Source organism: Mustela nigripes, chromosome 8 (genome assembly GCF_022355385.1).
Source record: "Mustela nigripes isolate SB6536 chromosome 8, MUSNIG.SB6536, whole genome shotgun sequence".
Taxonomy (NCBI): domain Eukaryota; kingdom Metazoa; phylum Chordata; class Mammalia; order Carnivora; family Mustelidae; genus Mustela; species Mustela nigripes.
Window position 1 is genome coordinate 7738990 of NC_081564.1, and position 24016 is coordinate 7763005.

The following is a 24016-nucleotide window of genomic DNA, read 5'->3' on the forward strand; positions in this document are numbered from 1 at the left end:
TGATTAAGATATTTCTGTGCTCATTTTTTATATTTCCTATCCTAGGCTTAGAATTAGACTTTCTTCTATGAGTCTGATTTGCTTTAGTAGGAAATAATATTTAGATACTGAAATCGGGGTATTAGGACTTCCCATTGCTCCTGGGTGGTCATTATTTTTAGATCTTTTTAGTGGACAAAGCTAAGAGGTAGTTTTTTTCTTCCTTCCTAATGTACACCATGAGTTCATACTTACCCTTCCAGGTCAGATTCAAGGCTTCTGGGCTTCTACTTAGCCTTATCAGTCTCATCTTTCTCCTTATCCCACATGGGAAATTCTGGTTCTCAGTAACATGAACATAATTTAATCCATTTCTTGCTTTTTTTCTTTAATTTTATTTATTTATTTGACAGACAGAGATCACAAGTAGGCAGAGAGACAGGCAGAGAGAGGGAGAAGCAGACTCCCTGCTGAGCAGAGAACCTGATGCGGGGCTCGATCCCAGGACCCTGGGATCATGACCTGAGCCAAAGGCAGAGGCTTTAACCCACTGAGCCACCCAGGCGCCTCTCCATTATTTGCTTTAATCCACACTTTACACACAATGTTTCAAAATAAAAGCAATAATACTGCCACTAAAAATATGATTGCTGCTGAAAATTATTTTTCAGTTTGTTTTGTCCTTAGGGTATATCCCACTAGGGATAGACAAATTACTATTTTAAAGTCACTTAGAATAGTTCTTCTATATGGTTATGCCATAAATTAAACTGGATACGTATATATGTTTATTTTTAGAGATTACTTTTTAAAAATTTATTTATTTATTTTAGAGAGCGAGAACCCACACGTGAGTAGGAAGGGGCAGAGGGAAAGGGAGAGAAAGAATCCTCAAGGAGATTCCCCACTGAGTAAAGAGCTCAACGCAGGGCTCCATTGCAGGACCCCAAGATCATGACCTGAGCTGAAATCTAGAGTTGGCCAATTAAACAACTGAGCCACCCAGGCACCCCTAGGGATTACTTTTTTGGGGAATAATTTATTTTATAATTATTTAAAATATTTACATGATTCCAAGTCAAATCTAAAAAACAAGAAATACTCAAAGAAGTTTCTAGCATCTACTCTGATGCTATCCACCATAATCTTTCCTTCCCTTACAGGTAATTTTTTAAAAATTATATACTTTATTACTCCATTAAAAATAATAGTATATTACATAGACTCATATAACTTGCTTCTTAGAGAACGAAGAGTATATTATACACATTTATTTTCCATGCTTTTTAAAAAAAATTTTTTTAAGATTTTATTTACTTATTTGGCAGAGAGAGAGAGGGAGAGAGCAAGCATAAACAGGGGAATAGCAGGCAGGAAAGAAATGGGCTCCCTTCTGAGCAAGGAGCCCGATGTGGGTGGGCTTGATCTCAGGACCCTGGGATTATGACCTGAACTGAAGGCAGATGCTTACCCAACTGAACCACCCAGGCACCCGACTTTTCAAAATTCTTAATGATATATGCTAGTTAATAGTAAAATAATCTTTATTCCCTTTTTTTTTAACAACTTTATTGAGGTACAATTCACATACCATACAATTCACCTATATAAAATGCACAATTCAGTGACTTTTAGTATATTTAGAGTTGTGGAACCATCACTACATTAATTTTAGAACATTTTTATCAGCTCAAAAAGAAACCCTTTACCCATTAGCAGTCACTTTGCATTTCCTTCCCAACCCTAGGCAACCAAGCTGTCTCTATAGAATTGCCTATCATGGACACTTCACACAAATGGAATCATACAATATGTGGTCCTTTGTGCTGGTGTCTTTCACTTAGCATAGTTTTTTTTTTTTTAAGATTTTTATTTATTTATTTGAGAGAGAGACAGTGAGAGAGCATGAGAGGCGAGAAGGTCAGAGGGAAAAGCAGACTCCCCATGGAGCTGGGAGCCCGATGTGGGACTCGATCCCGGGACTCTGGGACCGTGACCCGAGCCAAAGGCGGTTGCCTAACCAACTGAGCCACCCAGGCGCCCCCACTTAGCATAGTTCTTAAAGTTCACCCATGTTGTAGTGTGAGTCAGTACTTTATTCTTTTTGTTATTGAATAATATTCCATTGTATGGATAGGTCATATCTTGTTTATCCATTCATCAGTTGAGGGGTGTTTGGGTTATTTCTACTTTTTGACTGTTACAAATAATGCTGCTCTGAACATTTTTATACGAGTGCTGTGTGAAAATATCTTTTCTCTTGAGTATATTCCCAGGAGTGGAATTGCTGTTTCGTATGATAATCCTGTGTTTGACATTTTGAGCAAATGTCAGACTCTTCCCAAACCAGTCCAACCAATAGTGTAGAAAGGTTTTGATTTCTCCACATCCTTGCCAACACTTCTTGTTATCTGTTGGTTTTTCGTCGTCTTCTAGTTCTTCTTCTTCTTCTTTTTTTTTTTTTTAACTATAGCCATCATAGTTGGTATGCTTATTCCTGTTCATAGGCCCCACTGAGTGCTTATACCACAGTTCATGCAGACAATCACAGTTAGACATTTAGGTTGTTGCCATTCTTTTGCTATTACAAATCATGATTAAGTAAGCAGCTTTTTGTTTATGTCTTGGTTTATTTTTGCCAGTGTTACTTTCAGGATGTAGTCCCAGAGTTGAGAGTACTAGGTACATTTGATAGATATTGCCAAATTCCTCTCCATAGAGGTTATAGCATTTCATGTTCCCACCTCAGTGTAGGAGAGTGCCTGTTCCCTCACTGCCTCCCTGTAGAGTATGTTGTTGAACTTTTAGAGTTTTACCATCCTTGTAGGTGAGAAATCATATCCTGTGATAGTTTTAATTTTTGCTTATCTTACTGTAAACAAGGTTGAGCATCTTCTCACAAGAGTAACAGTCATCTTAATTTCTTTTTCTGTGAATTGCCCCGTCATGTCTATATCCTCATTTTTCTCAAGAGTTGTTGGCCTTTTTTTCTTTATATATTAGAAATAATTACCTTTGGGGGCACCTGGGTGGCTCAGTGGGTTAAGCTGCTGCCTTCGGTTCAGGTCATGATCTCAGGTCCCTGGGATCAAGCCCCACATCGGGCTTTCTGCTCAGCAGGTAGTCTGCTTCCCTTCCTCTCTCTCTGCCCGCCTCTCTGCCTATTTGTGATCTCTCACTGTCAAATAAATAAATAAAATATTTTTTAAAAAATTAAAATAAAATAAATAATTACCTTTGGAGCGCCTGGGCAGCTCAGTCAGCTAAGCATCCGACTCTTGATCTCAACTCAGGTCTTGATCTCAGGGTCGTGAGTTCAAGCCCCATGTTGGGCTCTGTGCTGGGTGTGGAACCAACTTTAAAAGAAAAAAAAGAAGAAGAAGAAAAAGAAATATTTGCTCTTTGTCTGGCTTATAATTCTAACATTTTCCCCCAGTTTGGTATTTGCCTTTTTACTTTTGTTTTTTGTTTAAAGATTTTATTTATTTGACAGAGAGCACAAGTAAGCAGAGCAGCAGGCAGAGCAGTAGGCAGAGGGAGACGGAGAAGCAGGCTTTTCACTGAGCAGGGAGCCTGATGCTGGACTCGATCCCAGGACCCTAGGATCATGGCTTGAGCCGTAAGCAGCCACTTAACCTACTGAACAACCCAGGCGCCCTGCCTTCTTACTTTGTTTACAATGTTACATCACCATGGAAAAGTTCTTTTTTTATTTTTTTAAAGATTTTATTTATTTATTTGACAGAGAGAGATGACAAGCAGGCAGAGAGGCAGGCAGAGAGAGAGGAGGATGCAGGCTCCCTGCTGAGCCGAAAGCCCGATTCGGGGCTCGATCCCAGGACCCTGAGATCATGACCTGAGCCAAACGCAGTGGCTTAACCCACTGAGCCACCCAGGCGCCCCAAAAAGTTCTTTATTTTTATGAAAAATCAAATTTACTTTATTTTTATGAAATCAGATTTAATAGTTTTTTTCTTTTATTATTTCAGGTTTTGAGACATATTTAGGAATACTTTCTCCTCTTGTAAGTTATAGAGAAATTTGCCCAAGTTCTCTTTTTTGGACTTCTCTGTTTAATTTTTTTAATTTAAATCTCTGATCTATTTAGATTTTTTTTTCTAGTTATGCTATTTATTTTATATAGCTATCCAATTATCCAATTGTCCTAATACCAGTTAATAAAAAGTCCACTTTTTCCCCTATGGATTTGAGATTCTAATTTAAAAATGCTATTGGATGTATTTCTATATTTTCTGTTTTTCCATTGACCTGTCTGTTCAGGTACTCATATAAACTTATTTACAGGAGCTTTATAATCTAGTTCAAATAACTGATAAAAGTGGTCACCTTCACCTCTAGTTGCTGTACTTTTTTTTAAGATTTTATTTATTTTTTTGACAGAGAGAGAGATCACAAGTAGGCAGAGAGGCAGGCAGAGAGAGAGGGGAAAGCTGGTTACCTACTGAGCAGAGAGCCTGATGCAGGGCTCAATCCCTGGACCCCAAGATCATGACCTGAGCCGAAGGCAGAGGCTTAACCCACTGAGCCACCCAGGCGCCCCCAGTTGCTGTATTTTTTCAGGGTTTTTTTTTTTTTTACAATTCTTATTTGTACGTTTTTTCAATAAGCTTTCTTATCCACTTATCCAGCTCTTGAAAAAATTAATTTTTTAATTGTTGGGTTTGTACCTTGGAACTTACATCTTAATGATATCTGAGTCTTCCCATCTAAGAACATGTTATGTGTTTCCATTTGTTCAAGTTTATTTTTTGGTTTGTTTGAGTGTTTGTTTTCCCTCAAAGTTTTGGACTTCTCTTGCTTACATATTTTATTTTTTGCTCTTATAATTGAGGGCTTTTCTTTCCTTATGTCTTCTTCCTCATTTGTCTGTAAGTGCTATTGATTTCATTACTGTAGTTTTCCCATAGATTCTCTTGGGTGTTTTAGGTTTATAATCATATACAATGAAAATTCCAACTTTTCCTGTCAAATTCTTATGCTTCAAATTGCTTTCTCTAGTCTAATGGTATGAACAAATACCTTCAACACAATATTAAATTATAGTGGAGTTAGTGGGCATTTTTATCTTATTTCAGATTTAGTTTCTCTGTTAAATAAGATCCTGGTTTGGACTGAGTTTTATACTTATTTTTTATTATGCTAAGGAAGTATACCATTGATTCCTCTCTGGTTCTGGTACTCTTATCATTCCTTCTCTCTCTCTCTCTCTTTTTTTGGCTGGAATAGAGAGAAACAAACTCTATAGAGAGAAATATTCCTTCATCATCTGTCTTTCATTTTTTAAAAAAATATTTTATTTATTTGACAGAGATCATAAGTAGGCAGGCAGAGAGGCAGGCAGAGGGAGGGGGAAGCATGCTCCCCGCAGAGCAGAGAGCCTGATGCAGGGCTCGATCACAGGATCCCAGAACCACGACCCGAGCTGAATGCAGAGGCCCCAACGAACTGAGCCACCCAGGCGCCCCTGTCTTTCATTTTTTAAACAGAGAAAATAGACTTGTTTAAAGGGTTTGCATTAGAGATTTCCCCTCCCCTGTCAGATTTGTGTCAAGAAAATATTTGTACTATTTCACTTAAGAGGACAGTTTGGCTAATGTTTTTCTTAAACTAGTACAGCCATGGTTCACTTAAGGAAATCCCCCAAGAGTGGCTTAGTAATATAAAGTACTGCATTCATGGCTAAGAACAGCCATCTGGATTGTGTAAACATTTGCCTAATTCTGATGAGTCCCATGTTTGATTTTAAATCTGCACTTTATTTATTAGAATGCCCCAAATATAATCGATGTTTTAACATTTCATTTTCAAAGTATGGATATTGAATTTAGGTAAGATAATCTGTGTTGTAGTTTTGAGAATAAAACATTCTTGTTTTCTTTCAGTGAAATGGAACCTACCATGCAGAAAAATAAAAGACTTAAGGAAAGCTTCTATTTATGTACCTAGAAAGTATCTTCATTAACATTTGAATGTTACTTGACAATATTTTAATATTTTTATTTCTAATGTATTTTGTTTCGCTGCTATATCAGCCTGTATTTTCAGGGCTTTTATCTTCTGAATGTTTTGGGGTTGATATTTAGTATACATTGCATATTCATATTGAACAGATAACTGGTGATGATAGGTAGTAGGGCAAAGGGTATTGGTTAGGAGAAGCCAACCTAATACTGAAAATTTAGCTTGATAAAATCTAAAAAATTGATAATTTCACAGGATAATAGAAAGTGGATAGTATGTCTAATTTTACGTTCATTTTTAATGCTCAATTAGGCATCCATTATTTCTCGTAAAAAAGAAGCCAAAGCTGAGGAACTTCAGGAAGCAAAGGAGAAGTTGGCCAACCTAGAGAGAGAGGTGTCAGTGAAGACAAATCAGACCCGTGAATTTGATGGCACCGAAGTTTTGAAGGGAGATGAAGTAAGTTGAGGTATCTAATGGGACAAGGATATGAGTATTGTTTTTGTTTGAAAACATTCATGTTTTTACTTTTTTGGCTTGAATATCAGTAATGAAAAGTTGATTTTATTTTATAAAACCCATTTATTTAAAACTAAAAAGTCTTTGCAATAATATTAAGATATTCTTGCTTAGAATGACAAAGATCTTAATGACTTTGTGAGATAATGTTCCAGATTTTTACTCTTTAATTAACCAAACTTATATTGGATTTATTAATTATAAATATTAAGTTATAAAAGTAAAGCAAAGTGAGTAGGAACTAACAGATAAGACAAAAATTCTTATTCATTGATAAACATTCCAGAAAGGGCTGAGAAAATATCACTAAGTTACTTTGCCCCTGGGACTTGTACCATTTAAATGACTTCATTGTAGATGCTTGTAAATTTTAAAAATACAACTCTGTCTTGTGTTGCTATATACTTTAATTTTTGAACAATGTTTTAACAGCTGTTATTTCCTTTATCCTTCTGTCAGAGTGGTGAGATTAGTGGGACAAGTAACATGTCATAACATGATTGTTATCATATATATGGCTAAACTTAAGCACCAAAAATATAACCCCCATCTCATTTTCATAAAATTAGCTCAAGAAAGAATGAATAAATGAAGCAAAATGTCTTTAGCACAGTGCTTTTTTCTTTTAAGTGAATCAATTGATAGGTGTTATTTTAATTCCTAATCCTTGCCTGTATTTTACCACTTCTTACAGCTCTTTTATTTTATATTAGCTACTTAGCTACTAGGCCTCAGCAAAAGCTACTTCAAAAAGCTGCTCACATTCAGACTTCATTTTTGGTTTTGAACAGTTACCAAATTCATACTGTTACAAAATTGGCAGTGGACCTTCACTGGCCACACACAAGTCTTGAGTTGTTCCCACGGTACCACTTTTCTCTGTGGTGTTTCTGATTGTTGCCTCCCAGTATGCTGTTAGCTTTCTGCAGAGTAGTAGATTTCAGCAGTAAGCACGTGACTGAAAAATTCCTTTGGCTTTTAACATCCGCTTCCAGATTGCTTTAGGAGATGGGAATATTTTAAATGTTACTTGGAAGCCAACAGGGTGTGCTTCATGACATCCTTGCAATCTGGGGTGGGGTGGGTAGAGGTTAATTATGCAGTAATTTTGTTTTATAAGAGACCGTGCTACCTCCTACCATTTTTGTCTTTTCTTAAGAAAATGCTGCCCAACTGACAAGAAATACTGATTACCGTGGCCACATTTGGCATGAATAGTGCTTATAAATTCAGCATTAGATATTCCTTCTATGCAAATGTGAGGGGAAAGAACATAGTGCCATCCTATTAGGTTTTAGTTTTGATCAATTATAGTGAATAGGAGAAGAGTCTGATAACAGGAAAAGCTTGCTTTTTTTTTTTTTAAGGGGAAAGAGAGAACTTTGGCAATGATAAGGTCAACTTGGTTTTTAAACAATATCTGGTCAGAAACTAGAACAAACCAAGTAAATCACTTGGCAGTTACCTAAAAGAACAGAAGGTATTGGGGAACATTAAGCATAATTTTGTAAAGAACAAATCTTGGTAGACCAGTTTTATTTTCTACTTTGATGAAGTGATAGACCATATGGACAAAAGGGAGGAAGTTTGTTATACTTAAAATTATATAATATAGCTGGACTTCAGGGAGGTTTCATTTGGTATCACATGGTGATCACCAAAAAATCATGTTTCTTGCCACCCATCTGTTAACAGTTGGTGAGAGGGTATCGAGTAGTAGCATGGCATTTAGAAAGAATAACTATACCAGGAGGCATGGATAGGAGAATGAGGAAGAGGGGGGGCCTACATTAATTGAGCACTTTTTATATGAGGCTCTGTGCTAGATGCTTTGCAAACACTTGTTTACTTCTTATATTCTTGTTATTGTTATTTACATTTTACAATTGAGTGAAGCTCAAGGAGATTGTAGATGCACTTATAGGTAATAAGTGGCCAGCCTGGGATCCAGGTCTTTCTCACATGTTCCTATTTGACCTTGAGCAAATCACTTCTCCATCTATAAAATGGGGTGGTTGCTCTTTATTGTCATTATGAGGAACACACGAAATAATGGATGTCAAAGCTTCCAGGAAACTGGAAGGCTCAGTCAACATGTAACATCTGGCATCTGAAAGTCACCATTCCTATGAGCCTCATGTTACTACATGTGTGCAAGGTGGTATAGTGGAATGGTTAAGGGCATGGGCTCTAGAATTTGGTTGTTTGGGTGCAAACCTTGGCCTTGTCATCTTACCAGATGGCTAACCTTGGGCAGCTTCCATAACCTCTTTGTACTCAGCTGTAAAATGTGACTGTTATCACTGTATACCTCCTAGAATTATTATTGTACAGATTAAATGAGTTAATACCTGAGAAGTGCATAGAATAGCACGAGCACATGCTGAGTGTTCAGTAGTTGTTAGCTCTTGATATTTTTATATTTTTGTCAGTCACATGAATGAAGAATTTGAAAGCTAAGAATATGGTTTACATATTTGAAATTGGTATTTCCTAAAATGGGTACAATTCAATAGAAGTAAATATGAAAAAGGTTTTTGTTTTTTTCTTTTTAAAGATTTTATTTATTTATCAGAGAGAGAGAGGGGGAGAGAGCGAGCACAGGCAGACAGAATGGCAGGCAGAGGCAGAGGGAGAAGCAGGCTCCTTGCTCAGCAAGGAGCCCGATGTGGGACTTGATCCCAGGGCGCTGGGATCATGACCTGAGCCGAAGGCAGCTGCTTAACCAACTGAGCCACCCAGGCGTCCCTGAAATAGGTTTTTTTTTAATGGATAAATAATTTGCACAGACACAGAATGCGATAACACTAATGAGAGTCATTTTAGCTGCTATTCACTGAGCAGTTACTGTGTGCTCCATCTTTAAAAACATATCCTTGATGATGGTTGCGCAATGATGTGAATACACTTAATGCCATAGAACTGTACACTTAAAAATGGTTGAAAGGGTAAATTTCATACTATGTGTGTTTAACCACAATAAAATACACATGCAATATATCCTAATTCAGCCTCTCAAAAACACCTGTGAGGTTAAAATTATCTCCATATCGTGATTGGGGAAATAGGCTTAGAGAAATTTAGGTAACTTGCCTAACGTCACACAGTTATTGAGTTGCCAAGTAAGAATTTGAGCTCAGGTCTGACAGTCACTAACTGTTAGCTTGCTAGAAGCTGTATGACAGTCATTTGTTTGGATGTAAACCTTCGTTCCTTGATTACCCATATGTGGTTATTTGATTAATCTTTTCTTGGAAAAATTTAGGAATGTTACTGTGTTAATAAGGATAAATGTGACAAATGCTATACATATAGTAATTTATATTCCTTTGTTGTTTTCTTTTTAGAGGTCAGCTAGCAGTTTTTAAAGTTGGGTATTGAAGTATGCATTTTGATGCTTCCTACTACCATTAAAGTTAATATTCCAGATGTTACATTTCGTCTGAGAATTTTAGCTCTTCTGTTTGCAGATGACAAGTGCTACAGGCATTTGTTCCTCCCTAGACTTTTTCATTATTATTCCCTGGATGTTTCTTATTAATAAAAGATGAAGTGTCTAAAAATGCTCTTCTTTTTCATTATACTTTGGTTATCGTTTGAACATTTCATTTTCATTGTATTGCCTTGCTTAATTACAGCAGTAGGACAGGAATGTGTTTATCTCTTATTGTGCCAGACTTCTGACATGGGTAGGAATTTCTAGAACTGTTGAAATTATCTTCTCAGTGGTAAAGGTTTTCTTACCAGTCTAGTCTATCTTGATTTCTTTCTCTTCACACAGTATTTGGTAGGTGATAAGAAGGTTAAATTTAGAGACTCTAGGCTCTTAACATAACTAAAAATTGATGATAATGAGTGTCTTTTATATCTTGAGGTTTTTTATATTGGATTTTGGTATGTAATAAGTATAGGGATGCCTGGGTGGCTTAGTCAGTTAAGTGACTGAGCCTTTGGCTCAGGTCATGATCCCAGGGTTTTGGAATCAAGCCCAGGATTGAGCCCCACATTGGGCTTCCTGCTCAGGGGGAAGCTTGCTTCTCCCTCTCCCTCTCCCTCTGCTGCTCGCCCGGCTTGTTCTCTCTCTCTCTCTGTCAAATTAATTAATTAATTAATTAATTAAAAATCCAAGTGCAAATCTAGCTGAATTGATATTCTCAAAAGAATTTTGAATGATATTCTCAAAGAATTTTGAATGCTCTCGTATGTGAGAGAAGTTACCCAAAATTGCCATGGAGCTTTGTCCTTGATACCAACCTATTTATTATTCTTATCAATAATTTTAAGATTAATTGTTAATGGTTATTAGGCAGTTACAATGTGCCAGACAGCATCCTAGGCCTATTATATATGTTATCTCGTTTATTTCATTGAACAACTCTAAGAGATAGTTATGATCATTATTCCTAGATTTTACAGATATGGGAACTGAGGCACACAGAGGATTTGGCTAACTTACCCAAGATCACATGGCTAGTAAATAGTAGTATCATGATTTGAATTGAGGTGGTCTCTCTCCAGAACCCTAAATTTTCGCATGACAGGAGGCTAGAAGGAATAGTCAGCCTGAGAGAGATGATAGAATTAGGGTCAAAGTCATCTTGGGAGGCAGGAGCATTGTGCTGAAACAAACAAAATGCCATTAACAGGATAATGAACACAATGTTGTAGAATTTGAGTTTTGCCTGCCACCTCAACACACCACCCGTGAGTAATGCAGCATTAGAAAACAAATTATTATATTCCACTAATAAAAATTTAATATCCTATTTATGGTGAAATTATGCCTGGAATACTATTTTACATTTTTATGTTTTAAGAAGGACATAGTCAAGGCAGAGTCCCGTTGAAGGTGACCAAAATGCATGAAAAATCTGGCAATTTTCATAGAAAGAATTGACTGAGAACAAAAAAAAGGCATAATAGAATTGCATTTAAATTTCAAAGGGTTTATGGAGAAGATTGTGTGCGTAAAAAAGAGTTTATTAAGGTTCAGACCTGAAACTGCTATTCTTAGAAAATCTTGTTTGCAAAGTTGGCCCTTGGCTAGCATCTAGGAACTTGGAATTTAGAAAGATTCCCACCATTCCCTGAAAAGAATTGCTCACTCTGTCTTAACTGTGTATACAAAGAATGTGGTTTATGTTGAACACCTGCTTTGCTTCCCAGACCTTGGACTTTTGGTAAGGGCTGGGCAGAGAGTATGCCTCCGTGATCAACCAAATGTCTGGGTGCTGAGTCTCTGATGAACTTACCTGGTTGGCAGCATTTCACACATAGCGTTATAACTCATTGCTGGAGGAATTAAGGGAGAAGACTCGTGGAAGCTTGCCCTTGGTTTCCTCTGGATTTCAACCCCTGTGCCTTTTCCCTTTGCTGGTTTTGCTTGTATGTTTTCACTGTAATAAAGCATTGCCAAGAGTATGACTACATGCTGAGTTCTGTGAGTCCTCTTAGCAAATTACTGAACCTAGAGATGGTCTTGGGGACCCCTGACCCAGATGGATTAGTATGCTTCTTGTTTGTTTGGCAGAAGGCAGAATTAGGACTAGTGGTGAGAAAAATATTTGATTGACTATAAGGAAAAAGTTCTACAACTTAAGCTTTCTTCAGTGGTGAAGCAGGCTGCTGCTGGTAAAAAAGAGTGCTCCACTGTATAAAATATTATGACGGGGCACCTGGGTGGCTCAGTGGGTTAAGGCCTCTGTCTTCGGCTCAGGTCGTGATCCCAGGGTCCTCCAACCCCCTTGCCTCTCTGCCTACTTGTGATCTCTGTCTGTCAAATAAATAGATTTTTTTAAAAACTTTAAAAAAATATGACAGGGGTGCCTGGGTGGCTCAGTGGGTTGGGCCTCTGCCTTCGACTCAGGTCATGATCCCAGGGTCCTGGGATCGAGCCCCACGTAGGGCTCTCTGCTCAGCAGGGAGCCTGCGTCCCCACCCCCACCCCTGCACCTGCCTGCCTTTCTGCCTACTTGTGATCTCTGTCAAATAAATAGATAAAGTCTTTAAAAATATATATTATGACAGAAGCTGGATGAGGGACATTTTAGAAGTGTGCATTTAGTAGAAAAAAAGATTGGACTGGATCAATGTTTTGTAACTTTTAATCTTAAAAAATCTGTTTATACAAGTAATACTTGAATACATTCTTATGGTATGAAAATCAAACAACACAGATAAAGTAAAAGTCTTCCTTGACTACCTGCCAAGTCCTTCGGTCCCTTTACCAGAGAGAAACTACTGCTTCCAGTTTTGTGTATCCTTTCAGTCTTTTCTCTAAAGATAAACCTGGATAATACTCTTTTGTGGGTTTTTAAAAATATAAATAGTTTTGTACTGTGTGTATTGTACAACTTGTTTTTAATAAAATGCCTTGGAGATTTTTCCATGTCAGTAAATGAGGAGGTTAAGAGAATTCTGTAGAGGTTAAAAGAATCAGCTCTGGAGCCAGAACACCTGTGTGGAGAGCTCTGCTTGGCCACTTATCAGCTCTTCAGCCTCAGCGTAGTACCCAACTGCTCTGTACCCAGGTTCCTTGCCTATAAAGTGGTGTAACTGCTGTGGAAAACAGTATGACAATTCTTCAAAAGTCAAACCCAGAATTACCATATAACCCCAAAATTTCCCTCCTAAGTTAGAATCCTCATGTGGTTTTCTCTTAGGACTTTCAAAATACAAATTATTGCTGTTATTCTAAGTTATAATAACTTGAATTATTTGGACAGGATTTTAAGTATTAAAATAAGTGACCTTAGTTTTCCATAATTTGGAGTGCTTTTGAAATGTTTGCATAGAATTATCTAACTTTATGGAGGTTTCAGTGTGAGAAGAGACAGAAAAACAGAATTATAGCAAACTATAATAATTAATGGTTATACATTTGAGTTGTTAAAAGGTTGCTATAGTCAGTATGATTTTTTTAAAGATTTTTATTTATTTATTTGACAGACAGAGATCACAAGTAGAGAGTGAGTGAGGGGAAGCAGGTTCCCTGCTGAGCAGAGAGCCCGATGTGGGGCTCGATCCCAGGACCCTGGGATCATGACCTGAGCCGAAGGCAGAGGCTTTTACCCACTGAGCCACTCAGGTGCCCAAAAGATATTATTTATTTATTAGGAAGAGGGAGAGAGAGAGAGAGAGAGGAGTATGTGTGGCAGGCAGAGGGAGAAGCAGGCTTCCCACTGAGCAAGGAGCACAATTCAGGAATTGATCCCAGGACTCTGGGATCATGACCTGAGCCGAAGGCAGATACTTAACCGACTGAGCCACCCAGTTATCTCAGATAAGTTGTTTTTAGATACCTGACCACAAACCTAAATTTGCCATTTAATCTGTTAGCCTCCGTTAATACTTTGGTAAGTACAAATTTTGCTATTTTGTAGGAGGCAATTTGAGTGTGATGACTCTCTCTCTTAATGGAAGAGCAAAGAAGAAAGTCTTTCTCTCTTGCAGTAGTCCCACATAGCTGCTGATCTTTCCCATCTTAGTCATCTTGATATCTCTGAATCTCTGCTTTAATTATTTGAAAAAGCAAACAAAAAATCAGCCCTAATGATGCAGTGCTGGTACCCTTCCTAGAGTTGTCGTTCAAATAAATACATGCCTTTTGGTTCTGAGCTTTTTTTAAAGATTTAATTATATATTTTAGAGTGTCTGGGGGAGGGACAGAGGGAGAAAATTTCAAGTAGACCCCCTCCCAAGCGTGGAGCCTTATGCGGGGCTCGATCCCATCACCCATGAGACCTCGACCTGATCCGAAACCAAGAAGCAGTCACTCAACTGACTTTGCCACCCAGGCGCCCCAGGGTCTGAACTTTTTTATAGCAACACATGAACCTCTGGTTAAGGTTCTCTTGGCACTTCATGCATTGAAAGGTCACTCCTGGTTGGTGGTGTATGAGTATAGAGTCCACTGTGTTTGCAGTTATGACTGCTTTGAAAATGTGCTTGGTCAAATAGTGTTTGTAAGAAGCTTTAGAAGGATCCCACCAGTTCATTCTACAGCTACCGATAGAAATCCTAGAACTAAATTGCAAAGATTATGAAATCTTCTTTAAATACTTCAAAGAGAAGCACAGTGAAGATAAGGGAATCCTGGCAAGGTTTGTTGCAGCTGTCAGATCCCGAAAAATTAGGAATCAAATTTTGACACTTGTAATTGAATCATCCACCCTTCTCAGTGAGCCCAGGCAAACCTGTGATATTTTTAGAACCTCTCAAATCATATTACACTCTTTAGAGTTCATAGCAGGACCCGAGGCCCCTAAAATTTCCCAAGAGATGGAACAAAACAGAATCAAATAAATTTGGCTCAATTCACTGTCATAGAAGCAGTGTATTATGCATGCAGTCTAGGTAATGTCACAGTTGCAACCCCAAATTTAAAAACTTTTCATAGCAAAACGTTTTTGACAGTTAAATGCTTGGACAGCAGTTGAAAAATCCATTATCTCTAATATAGTAACAGCTTTGCGGTGGTAATTTGATTTATAATAGAAGCACAGAGACCTTGGATGGTATGATTAACTGTGTTTCACAGATGGATGTTCCTATGCCACAAGTTTCATTTAAGACAGATTTCTACCAGCATATATCATATTGCTTATTATAGACTTTTGCAAAAGAATTAGGAATTAACTACCTACTACCATTTATAGGTAATTATATTGCTTACGCTTGGATTGGTAAAATTTTCTAATTTTAAATTTTTTAAAAAGATCTACATACTTGAGAGAGTGCAGGTGAGCACAGAGGGGAGGGGCAGAGGCAGAGGAAGGAGAGAATCTCAAGCAGGTTCACCCTGAGTGTAGAGCCCAGTAGGGGGCTTGATCTTTGGACCCTGAGATCAGGACCTGAGCCAAAATCAAGAGTCAGATGCTTAACCAACTGAGCCACCCAGGTGCCCTCAAATTTTCTGACTTAAAGTTAAAAGCCTAATACAGCTTGCAAAATATTAGAGTAGTATTTGTATGCGTGTCTATGTTGCACTAGTTATGATGGGTCATTTGAAAAGACTATCATTTTAACAGAAAACAAAGGTTGCTTTGAAACTTTTTTTTTTTTTTTTTTTTGCCTTAGAACAAATATCTTAGGCCAGAATCCAGGGAATCCAAATGATTTATTGGAGCATAACATGAAAAGACAGCCTCTTTGGGTTTTCAAGTCTAAATTCAGACAGAATAGAAGACACTGACAAATGGGTGAAAAAAATCATGGTCATTGGACATATTCATGCTACTCTTGGACAGTTGGTGTTATCTTATGTGACACCTGACTCTCTTGGGCCTTTTTCTGTAGTTTTCCATGCTTAAAAAATCATTTGATGAAGTAACTGACAAAAATGTGATTTAATTAAGAAATGGAAAATAGCATGCATATTGGACTAACAGGATTTGAGGATATAAATTCTCACTCTAGTGCAGTTTTTCCAACTTGCTGAAATTTGGTAGGTTGTACTGATTTCTCTATGAGTTTCCTTCCCTGTAAAATGGAAATAGTGCTTTTTCAAAAGAACCGATTTTTGTAGTTCTTGACAATATAAAGTATTTATTTTATGGTTGCTTTGTAAGGTCCTCACAGCTAGTTACTGTGGGAAGAGTTTTCATGCCAGATACTGAGGTGGAAAATTTGCAGCAGGAGCAAAGAGATGCTTATTTCCGCATAAATATCCAGAATGATGCCTGGAATCTAATAATGCTTTTGAGTTCCAGATAAGCTTGAAAAGCATTTGTAAATGGTTACATACTTAAGGAAATAAGCTGCTTGTCCATTTAAAAAGCTAGCCCAGATTTAGATCATTACTAGTAAAGGTTCTAAAAGATATTAAATGGATAAAAAGAGAAAGAACATCTGGCAAATTCCATTTTGATCACAAAGAAATCTGTAAAATTAGCCCTGAAGCTAGAAGCTAGCTCTATAAAGCTCTAATCTTATTGCTCTCAGCATTTAAAGTGATGGCTGTTCTTTCATAAATGTCAGACTTAGGTTACAAATGTATATTGGTCCAAATGATTAGTAATCGTTGCTATAATGGACCTTGCTGCACAGTGGCAAGCTTTGTAGTTCACTGTAATGACAAATTTGCTTTATTAACCTGCTATAGTGCACTATAGAAAGCTTTTCCTTGATGTTCCAAGAATTTGTTGTTTATTGCCTATGCCAGAGTTCCTTTAAAAATTATTTTTAGGGATATGAACATTGAGGAGGGTATGTGCTATGGTGAGTGCTGTGAATATGGTGAGTGCTGGGAAGTGTGTAAACCTGGCGATTCACAGACCTGTACCCCTGGGGATAAAAATACATTATATGTTTATTTAAAAGTAATAATAAATTTAAAAATTAATTTTAAAATTTATTTTTAAAATTAAGTATTTAAAAAATAAGTCCCCCAAAATTCACTCATAACTCTTTATCTGCCCTATACAACAGCTATTTTTATTTCTTAATTCTCTCCCAGTCTTGACATGCATATATTTATATATGCATATATAAATATATCTTATATTTACATATATTTATATGTGTTCGTATATAAATATATGTTATATTTACATATATTTGTATATGTGTTATATTTACATATATTTATATATATATATAAAATTTTAGTTGTACTGAGAGTATATCGATTTGTAATTGCTTGCAGTAGTAATTATTCTATTTTACTTCTCAGGAGCATCCATCACACCTAGATTTTTACTTTTCTGCTTACTCTAGTTACTTGACATTGCTTTCTTTACTATTTAGAAGAAACAGTAATCATCTCTTATTTTCTAGGTACTCCCTTCACTATATTCAAACAGAATGACAGACATTATTAATCACTATTCATTATTCGATTTTTATATAATTTTAGTATATTTTATAGATTTTATTTCAAAACTACCAGTTTTATTTTAGACAAATAATCATTCATTTTTTAATGGTAACATTATATGGTTTGATCTTCAGAGGTTCTAAAAGCTCTTTACGTTGTAATAAATTATCTTGAAGAATTGACTACTATAGGGGCACCTGGGTGGCTCAGTGGGTTAAGCCTCTGCCTTCGGCTCAGGTCATGATCTCAGGGTCCTGGGATCGAGCCCCGCATCGGGCTCTCTGCTCAGCAGGGAGCCTGCTTCTTCCTCTCTCTCTCTGCCTGCCTCTCTGCCTACTTGTGATCTCTCTCTCTCTGTCAAATGAATAAATAAAATCTTGAAAAAAAATTGGCTACTATAGGGTGGCAATTATGGTTCTTAATAAGTAGATGTTTAGGTCAAGAATTTGCTTTATTTTATTAAAACATTGTGGCATAATTAATTATAATGATAGCTCCTTTTTATTGAATGCTATACTAGGCATTGTGTTAATTGCCTTACATATATTTTCATATCACTCTAAGATAAGTATTGTTATCTCCTTTTTTTAAAATTTCAGTTGAATTGGTTATATAAAGACAAAACAGTAATTGCCTAAGGTCTCCTTAAGTGGTGGAGCCAGGATTTGAAATTACATTTCTCTGACTCCATGATCTTAACACCTCTCTGAACTGCTTCTGTGACCTTGTTGTACTACTCCTAAGATGTTAATGATTAAGTTCTAAATGAAATTATTTGTGACTTTTTGCTCATATAAATTGTTATAACATGAAATTATGAGTAAATTTAATTTTTAATACTCAAAGTCTATTCAAAATAAAATCTGTCAGTTGTTAGGTTTTTCTTGGTGATGGGCTCTCTTTGAAGTTGGTTGTATTTTTAATTTAATTACACTTTTTTTAGATTGATACAAATATGTAGTTTAAAAAGTAAAACAGTACTACAAAGCTTATAATGAAAATAATGATCCCCTTTCACATTCCCAAATCATGTTTCCTTGAGGCAATCACTCTTAATGCCTTTGTTTGTTTCTTGTAGTATTTACTTCTGCATTTCTAAATAACATGTTTGCACTGAAACAATTTTTTTTTTTTATTTTGGATATACTACCACAGGAAATGAAGATTTAGCCCTACACTTTCCATTACCTGTCTGCCTCCATACCCATCCTTCCATTCGTTAGAGCTTCCCAATGTAACTTCAATTTTTGGTTAAATCATTACTTTTTATATTCATTATGATAATTGTAGAAATATAGTTTACAGCTGAGCCACATAGTATACTATAATTACATATCCTTTCTCGTACACTTTTAAAAAAATTATTACTGGGGCACCTGGGTGGCTCAGTGGGTTAAAGCCTCTGCCTTCGGCTCAGGTCATGATCCCAGGGTCCTGGGATCGAGCCCCACGTCGGGCTATCTTCTTGGTGGGAAGCCTGCCTCCTCCTCTCTCTCTCTCTCTCTCTGCCTCCTTGTGATCTCTATCTGTCAAATAAATAAATAAAATCTTTTAAAAAAAATTAATACTGACCTCATTGTTTTGTTTTTGTTTGGTTAGTTTTTTCATGTATGCATCACCCTCTCAGCTCCAGACCTTCTGACAGAACTGTACAATTTATCTTAACATGGCATATGCTCAAACACAGTAATCTATTAATTATATTTTATAAGCCTTAGGTGTAGTCTTTGAAGTCCCTCTCATACTTCTGTTCCAGTCAGAAGATTTATATCTAGACTTATTGTGAACTGTAGGCTTGCTGTAAACTGTAATCTAGGGCTTCATATTTCATCATCCTGGAAATTTCTTTTAACCATTTTCCTGTTTTAGATCCCTTGATTTCCGCATCTCCCAAGTCTTCTCTTTCTTAGTTTATTTCCTGGTTGTAATAGAGAATGGACCTGAAAAAGAGAGATTTGGAAGGTACATTTTTGAGAATCTTGCTTGGGTAAAACTGTCTTAATTCCATCTTGTCTTTTCTCCATTTCATACATGATTGGTAGTTTGACCGAGTGATAAATTCTGGTTGAAAATCTTTTTCCCTGAGAATTTTGAAGACATTGTTCTATAGTCTTCCAAGTATTCAGTGTTGCTGTCTGAGGCTGTTTTAATTTCTAGTCCTTCAATGCAACCTTTTGTTGTTATTATTGTTATTTTACCTCTTCTTAAAACTTCTGGGATTCTCTCTTTACCTCTGATTTTCTTTTTCTTTTTTTTTAAATTCTTTCTCACTGTTCTTTATTCTTTCTCATATACACAGATACAAAATAGGAAAGACATGCAATTTTTTGGGCAAGTAGTTGGTTCGTTTTGAATGAGAAATATGAAATAAAACCCAAACCTCTTGTGACCGTGGCCCAGTTGCCTGGCCCTGACTGCTGGCCCCTCCTTTCCTTCCCTTCTGCCCCTGACAAGTAAAGCCCCCTTTTGTTTTGTTTTGTTTTGTTTCTTTCAATTTCATTTAATTTTCCAGTGTTCTAATATTCATTGTTTATGCACCACACCCAGTCCTCCATGCAATACATGCCCTCCTTAATACCCACCACCAGGCTCACCCAACCCCTCCAAAACCCTGTTTGTTTCTCAGAATCCACAGTCTCTCATAGTTCTTACCTCTGATTTTCTAAATTTTTAAGGTTATGGGCTTAAATAATCTTTTCGTCTTTCATTGAGCTGGGAATTCTGTTGGTCCTTTCAGTTTATTTTTTTTTTATTTTTATTTTTTTAAAGATTTTATTTATTTATTTGACAGAGAGAGATCACAAGTAGACAGAGAGGCAGACAGAGAGAGAGAGAGGAGGAAGCAGGCTCCCCGCTGAGCAGAGAGCCCGATGCGGGCCTCGATCCCAGGACCCTGAGATCATGACCTGAGCCGAAGGCAGCGGCTTAACCCACTGAGCCACCCAGGTGCCCCGTCCTTTCAGTTTAGAATCTTATTTTATATCCTTCAGTTCTGGAAAATTTTTCTTGTATTATTTCTACTCTTTAAAAAAAATTCTGGGGGTGCCTGGGTAGCTTAGTTGGTGGGTGTCTGCCTTCGGTTCAGGTCAGGATCCCAGGGTCCTGGGATTGAGCCCTGAGTTTGGCTTTCTGCTCATCGGGGAGTCTGCTTCTGCCTCTCCCTCTGCCTGCCACTTCCCCAGCTTTTACACTCTCTCTTTTTCTCTGTCAAATAAATAAATAAAATCTTTTTTAAAAAACTCTGTTCTTCTGGAACTCGTTGGTTAGATTTGGGACCCTCTATATGGATTATTTAATGTATATTTACTTTTCAAAATGGTTAATTTTTAAGTTCATAAATCCTCCACTCCCAGTGGTATACAGATGTTCCACTTCCTCCATATCTTTACCAACACTTAGTATTGAAGGACTTCTTTTTGCCGATTGGCTGGATGTTAAAATAGTATTTTACTGTGGTTTTAATTTGTATTACTGGTTACAAATGAGGCTGAGCATCTTTTAATATGCTTATTGGCCATCTTGGATTTCTCTTCAGCAAAGTGACTATTCAAGTATTTTATCCATTTTTCTTTCTTTTTTTTTTAAGATTTTATTTATTATTTATTTGACAGGAGAGATCACAAGTAGGCAGAGAGAGAGAGAGAGAAAGTGGAAGCAGGCTCCCCGCTAAGCAGAGAGCCTGATGTGGGGTTCGATCCCAGGACCCTGGGACTATGACCTGAGCCGAAGGCAGAGGCTTAACCCACTGAGCCACCCAGGCGCCCCTCTTTCTTTTTTTTTTTTATATCCATTTTTCTATTGGATTATTTGCCTTTCATTTATTGATTTATGGGTTTAATTTATGTATTTTGGATATAAATCCTTTATTGGTCTAATGTGTTACAAATATGCTCTTTTTTCATCTTGTGATTTATATTCCTGATCTCTTAATATATATTTTGATGAACAAAAGTTCTTGATTTGAGCTAAGTTAAGTTTATTGATTATCTATTTTCAGTGGTGCTTTTTGTGTTTTCTTTAAGAAATCCTTTCCTATCTCAAAGGTATGGTGATATTTTCTTATATTCTAAAAGATATTTAGTTTTGTCTTTCACATTTAAGTCTGCAATTCAGTTGGAATTGATTTTTATATGTTATGAAGTAAGGGGTCCGTTAGTTGAAATTGTATTCTTTTCCATCAGATTAGCCAAAGCAGCAGTCTACATCAACAAAATCCCTTTGAGAGCTTTAATAATTCTAAAAATACATAAAGTGTTCCTGAGACCAAATAGTTTGAGAATCCCTGTTATAGAGCCACAGGAGAAATTAAAAGCTCCAATAAAAAAATGGGCCAGAGGGGCGCCTGGGTGGCTCAGTGGGTTAAAGCCTCTGCCTTCGGCTCAGGTCATGATCCCAGGGTCCTGGGATCGAGCCCCGCATCGGGCTGTCCGCTCCGCGGAGAGCCTGCTTCCTCCTCTCTCTCTCTCTGCCTGCCTCTCTGCCTACTTGTGATCTCTGTCTGTCAAATAAATAAATAAAATCTTTAAAAAAAAAAAAAAATGGGCCAGAGATAGACAAATCATTTTTAAAAATTTCCCCAGATAAATAATGAACATGACAAAAAAAGTGCGTTTCCTTAATAAGGAAATGCAAATAAAAAGTAAAATACTATTTTAATTATCAAGTTGACAATTATTAAAAGCACTATAAATAGCCTTTGAGGGACAATTTGACAAAATATATCAAAACCTTATTTCCTTCTGAACATTTTTTGAAGTATGTCCTATAGAAATTGCTAAAAATGTTTCTGGGAGCGCTTTGAGTGGCTCATTCATTAAGCATCTGCCTTTTGCTTAGTCCTGGGATCAAGCCCCACGTCAGGCTCCCTGTTCGGCGGGAAACCTGCTTCTCCCTCTCCCACTCCCCCTGTTTGTGTGCCCTCTCTCACTGCCTCTCTTTGTGTGTCAAATAAATAAATAAGAAATCTTTTTTAAAAAATACGTTTCTGATGTTTTAGCTTCAATATATTCATCTTTTTTTAATAACTTGAAAATTCAGAAATAATCTAAAATCCAAATGATTGTGAGAAGAAACTTCCAGTGGAGGAAAAACATTTGATAATGTGTTTTCTTTCCTCTAATTCTTCTGGAGTAGTGGATTCCTTAGAGTACTTTGATGGCCGCCTATTGTTTAAATGTATATAACCATCATTAATCTGGCCGAAACTACCCTTCCCTTAGGTAGTTTGTCCTGTGAATGTCAAATAGTAACCAATTATCATAGAGCATATTGAGTAATTGGTGGGTTTGTTCTTCCACCAAAAATATTTATAGCTTTTAGCTTTTAAAAATAATTCTGGAGCACAGCAAGATAAAAAAGGGGAAAATTGGCCTAGATAATACTGAAGATAGCAGATGAACAGGGTTGATTTCACTTTGGGCACTTTGCCCAGGACACTTTTAATAGAACATATAGTTACTCTAGGGATCCTGAGTCTGTGGTTATGTCAGGCTTACACATTTATTCTTTAAAAGGAAAAATTGCAGGTTATTGGACTCTAGGTACATTGGTATGACTTAAATTTTTAAACTATTCCTATAATCCAGCAACTGATAATTTGCTCTGTGTGGGCTGGATTTCTTACTATTAAAATTGGGTTAATCATGGGTAGAAAAATATTTTGAACCTCCTTCTATGAAAACACAGTGGCTTCTTCTTTTCTTTCAAAGTTTAAGTCAAGTTTTAAAAGATATTTAAACTAGGAATTAGATGGTTATTTTTATGTGAAGAATTTTTAATCTTACTATTGTTGAGGACTTTGTACTGAAAAATCAATCAAGTCTGTAAGGAAAAAAATCTCCGGGGCGCCTGGGTGGTTCAGTGGGTTAAAGCCTCTGCCTTCGGCTCAGGTCATGATCCCAGGGTCCTGGGATCGAGCCCCGCATCGGGCTCTCTGCTCAGCAAGGAGCCTGCTTCCTCCTCTCTCTCTGCCTGCCTCTCTGCCTCCTTGGGGGGAAAAAAAAATCTCCTACTAAATTTTAGAAATGCTGTGCTCCATATTTTACTTCCTTACAATTTAGAATTATTGGCCTTATGGTTAGCCTTAAAAATTAGAAGGAAAAATAGCAACATGGTAGTAGAACTTGCACTGGAATAGTGGCTTTGAGTGAATTTTTCCTGTTTTTCCAAAATTTCAGGTATATGGTAGTTACCTTACTATTATTATTTAGAGGGGGAGGGACAGAGGGTTAGTGAGAGAGAAAATCTTTTTTTTTTTTTTTAAGATTTTGTTTATTTATTTGACACAGAGAGAGAGGGAACACAAGCGGGGGGAGTGGAAGGGGGCAAAGCAGGCTTCCCACTGAGCAGGGAGCCCGAGGTGAGGCTCGATTCCAGGACCCTGGGATCATGACTAGAGCTGAAGGCAGATGCTGAATGACTGAGCCACCCAGGCACCCCTGAGAGAGAAAATCTTAAGCTGTCTCCACGCCCAGCACAGAGCCTGTCATGGCGCTTGAACCCATGACCCTGAGATCATGAACTAAGCTAAAATCAGGAGTTGGACACTTAACCTATTGAACCATCCAGACTCCCCTCCAAGGTATTTCTTTGAGCATCTTACCCTTTTTTTTTTTTTTTTTTTAGATTTTTTTTTTTTTATTTTTTTGACAGAGAGATCCATAAGTAGGCAGAGAGGCAGGTAGAGAGAGAGGCAGAAGCAGGCTCCCTGCTGAGCAGAGA

General features: G+C 37.1%; 1 protein-coding gene across 1 annotated transcript in view; it reads left to right on the forward strand.

Annotated features, from left to right (window-relative positions):
* IFT81 (intraflagellar transport 81) overlaps positions 1-24016 on the forward strand; it is a 194147-nt gene that overhangs the window by 131987 nt on the left and 38144 nt on the right. The window contains exon 13 of the mRNA XM_059408391.1: positions 6274-6420. Coding sequence (XP_059264374.1) covers positions 6274-6420 — 147 coding nt within the window. The remainder of the gene's footprint in view (positions 1-6273; positions 6421-24016) is intronic.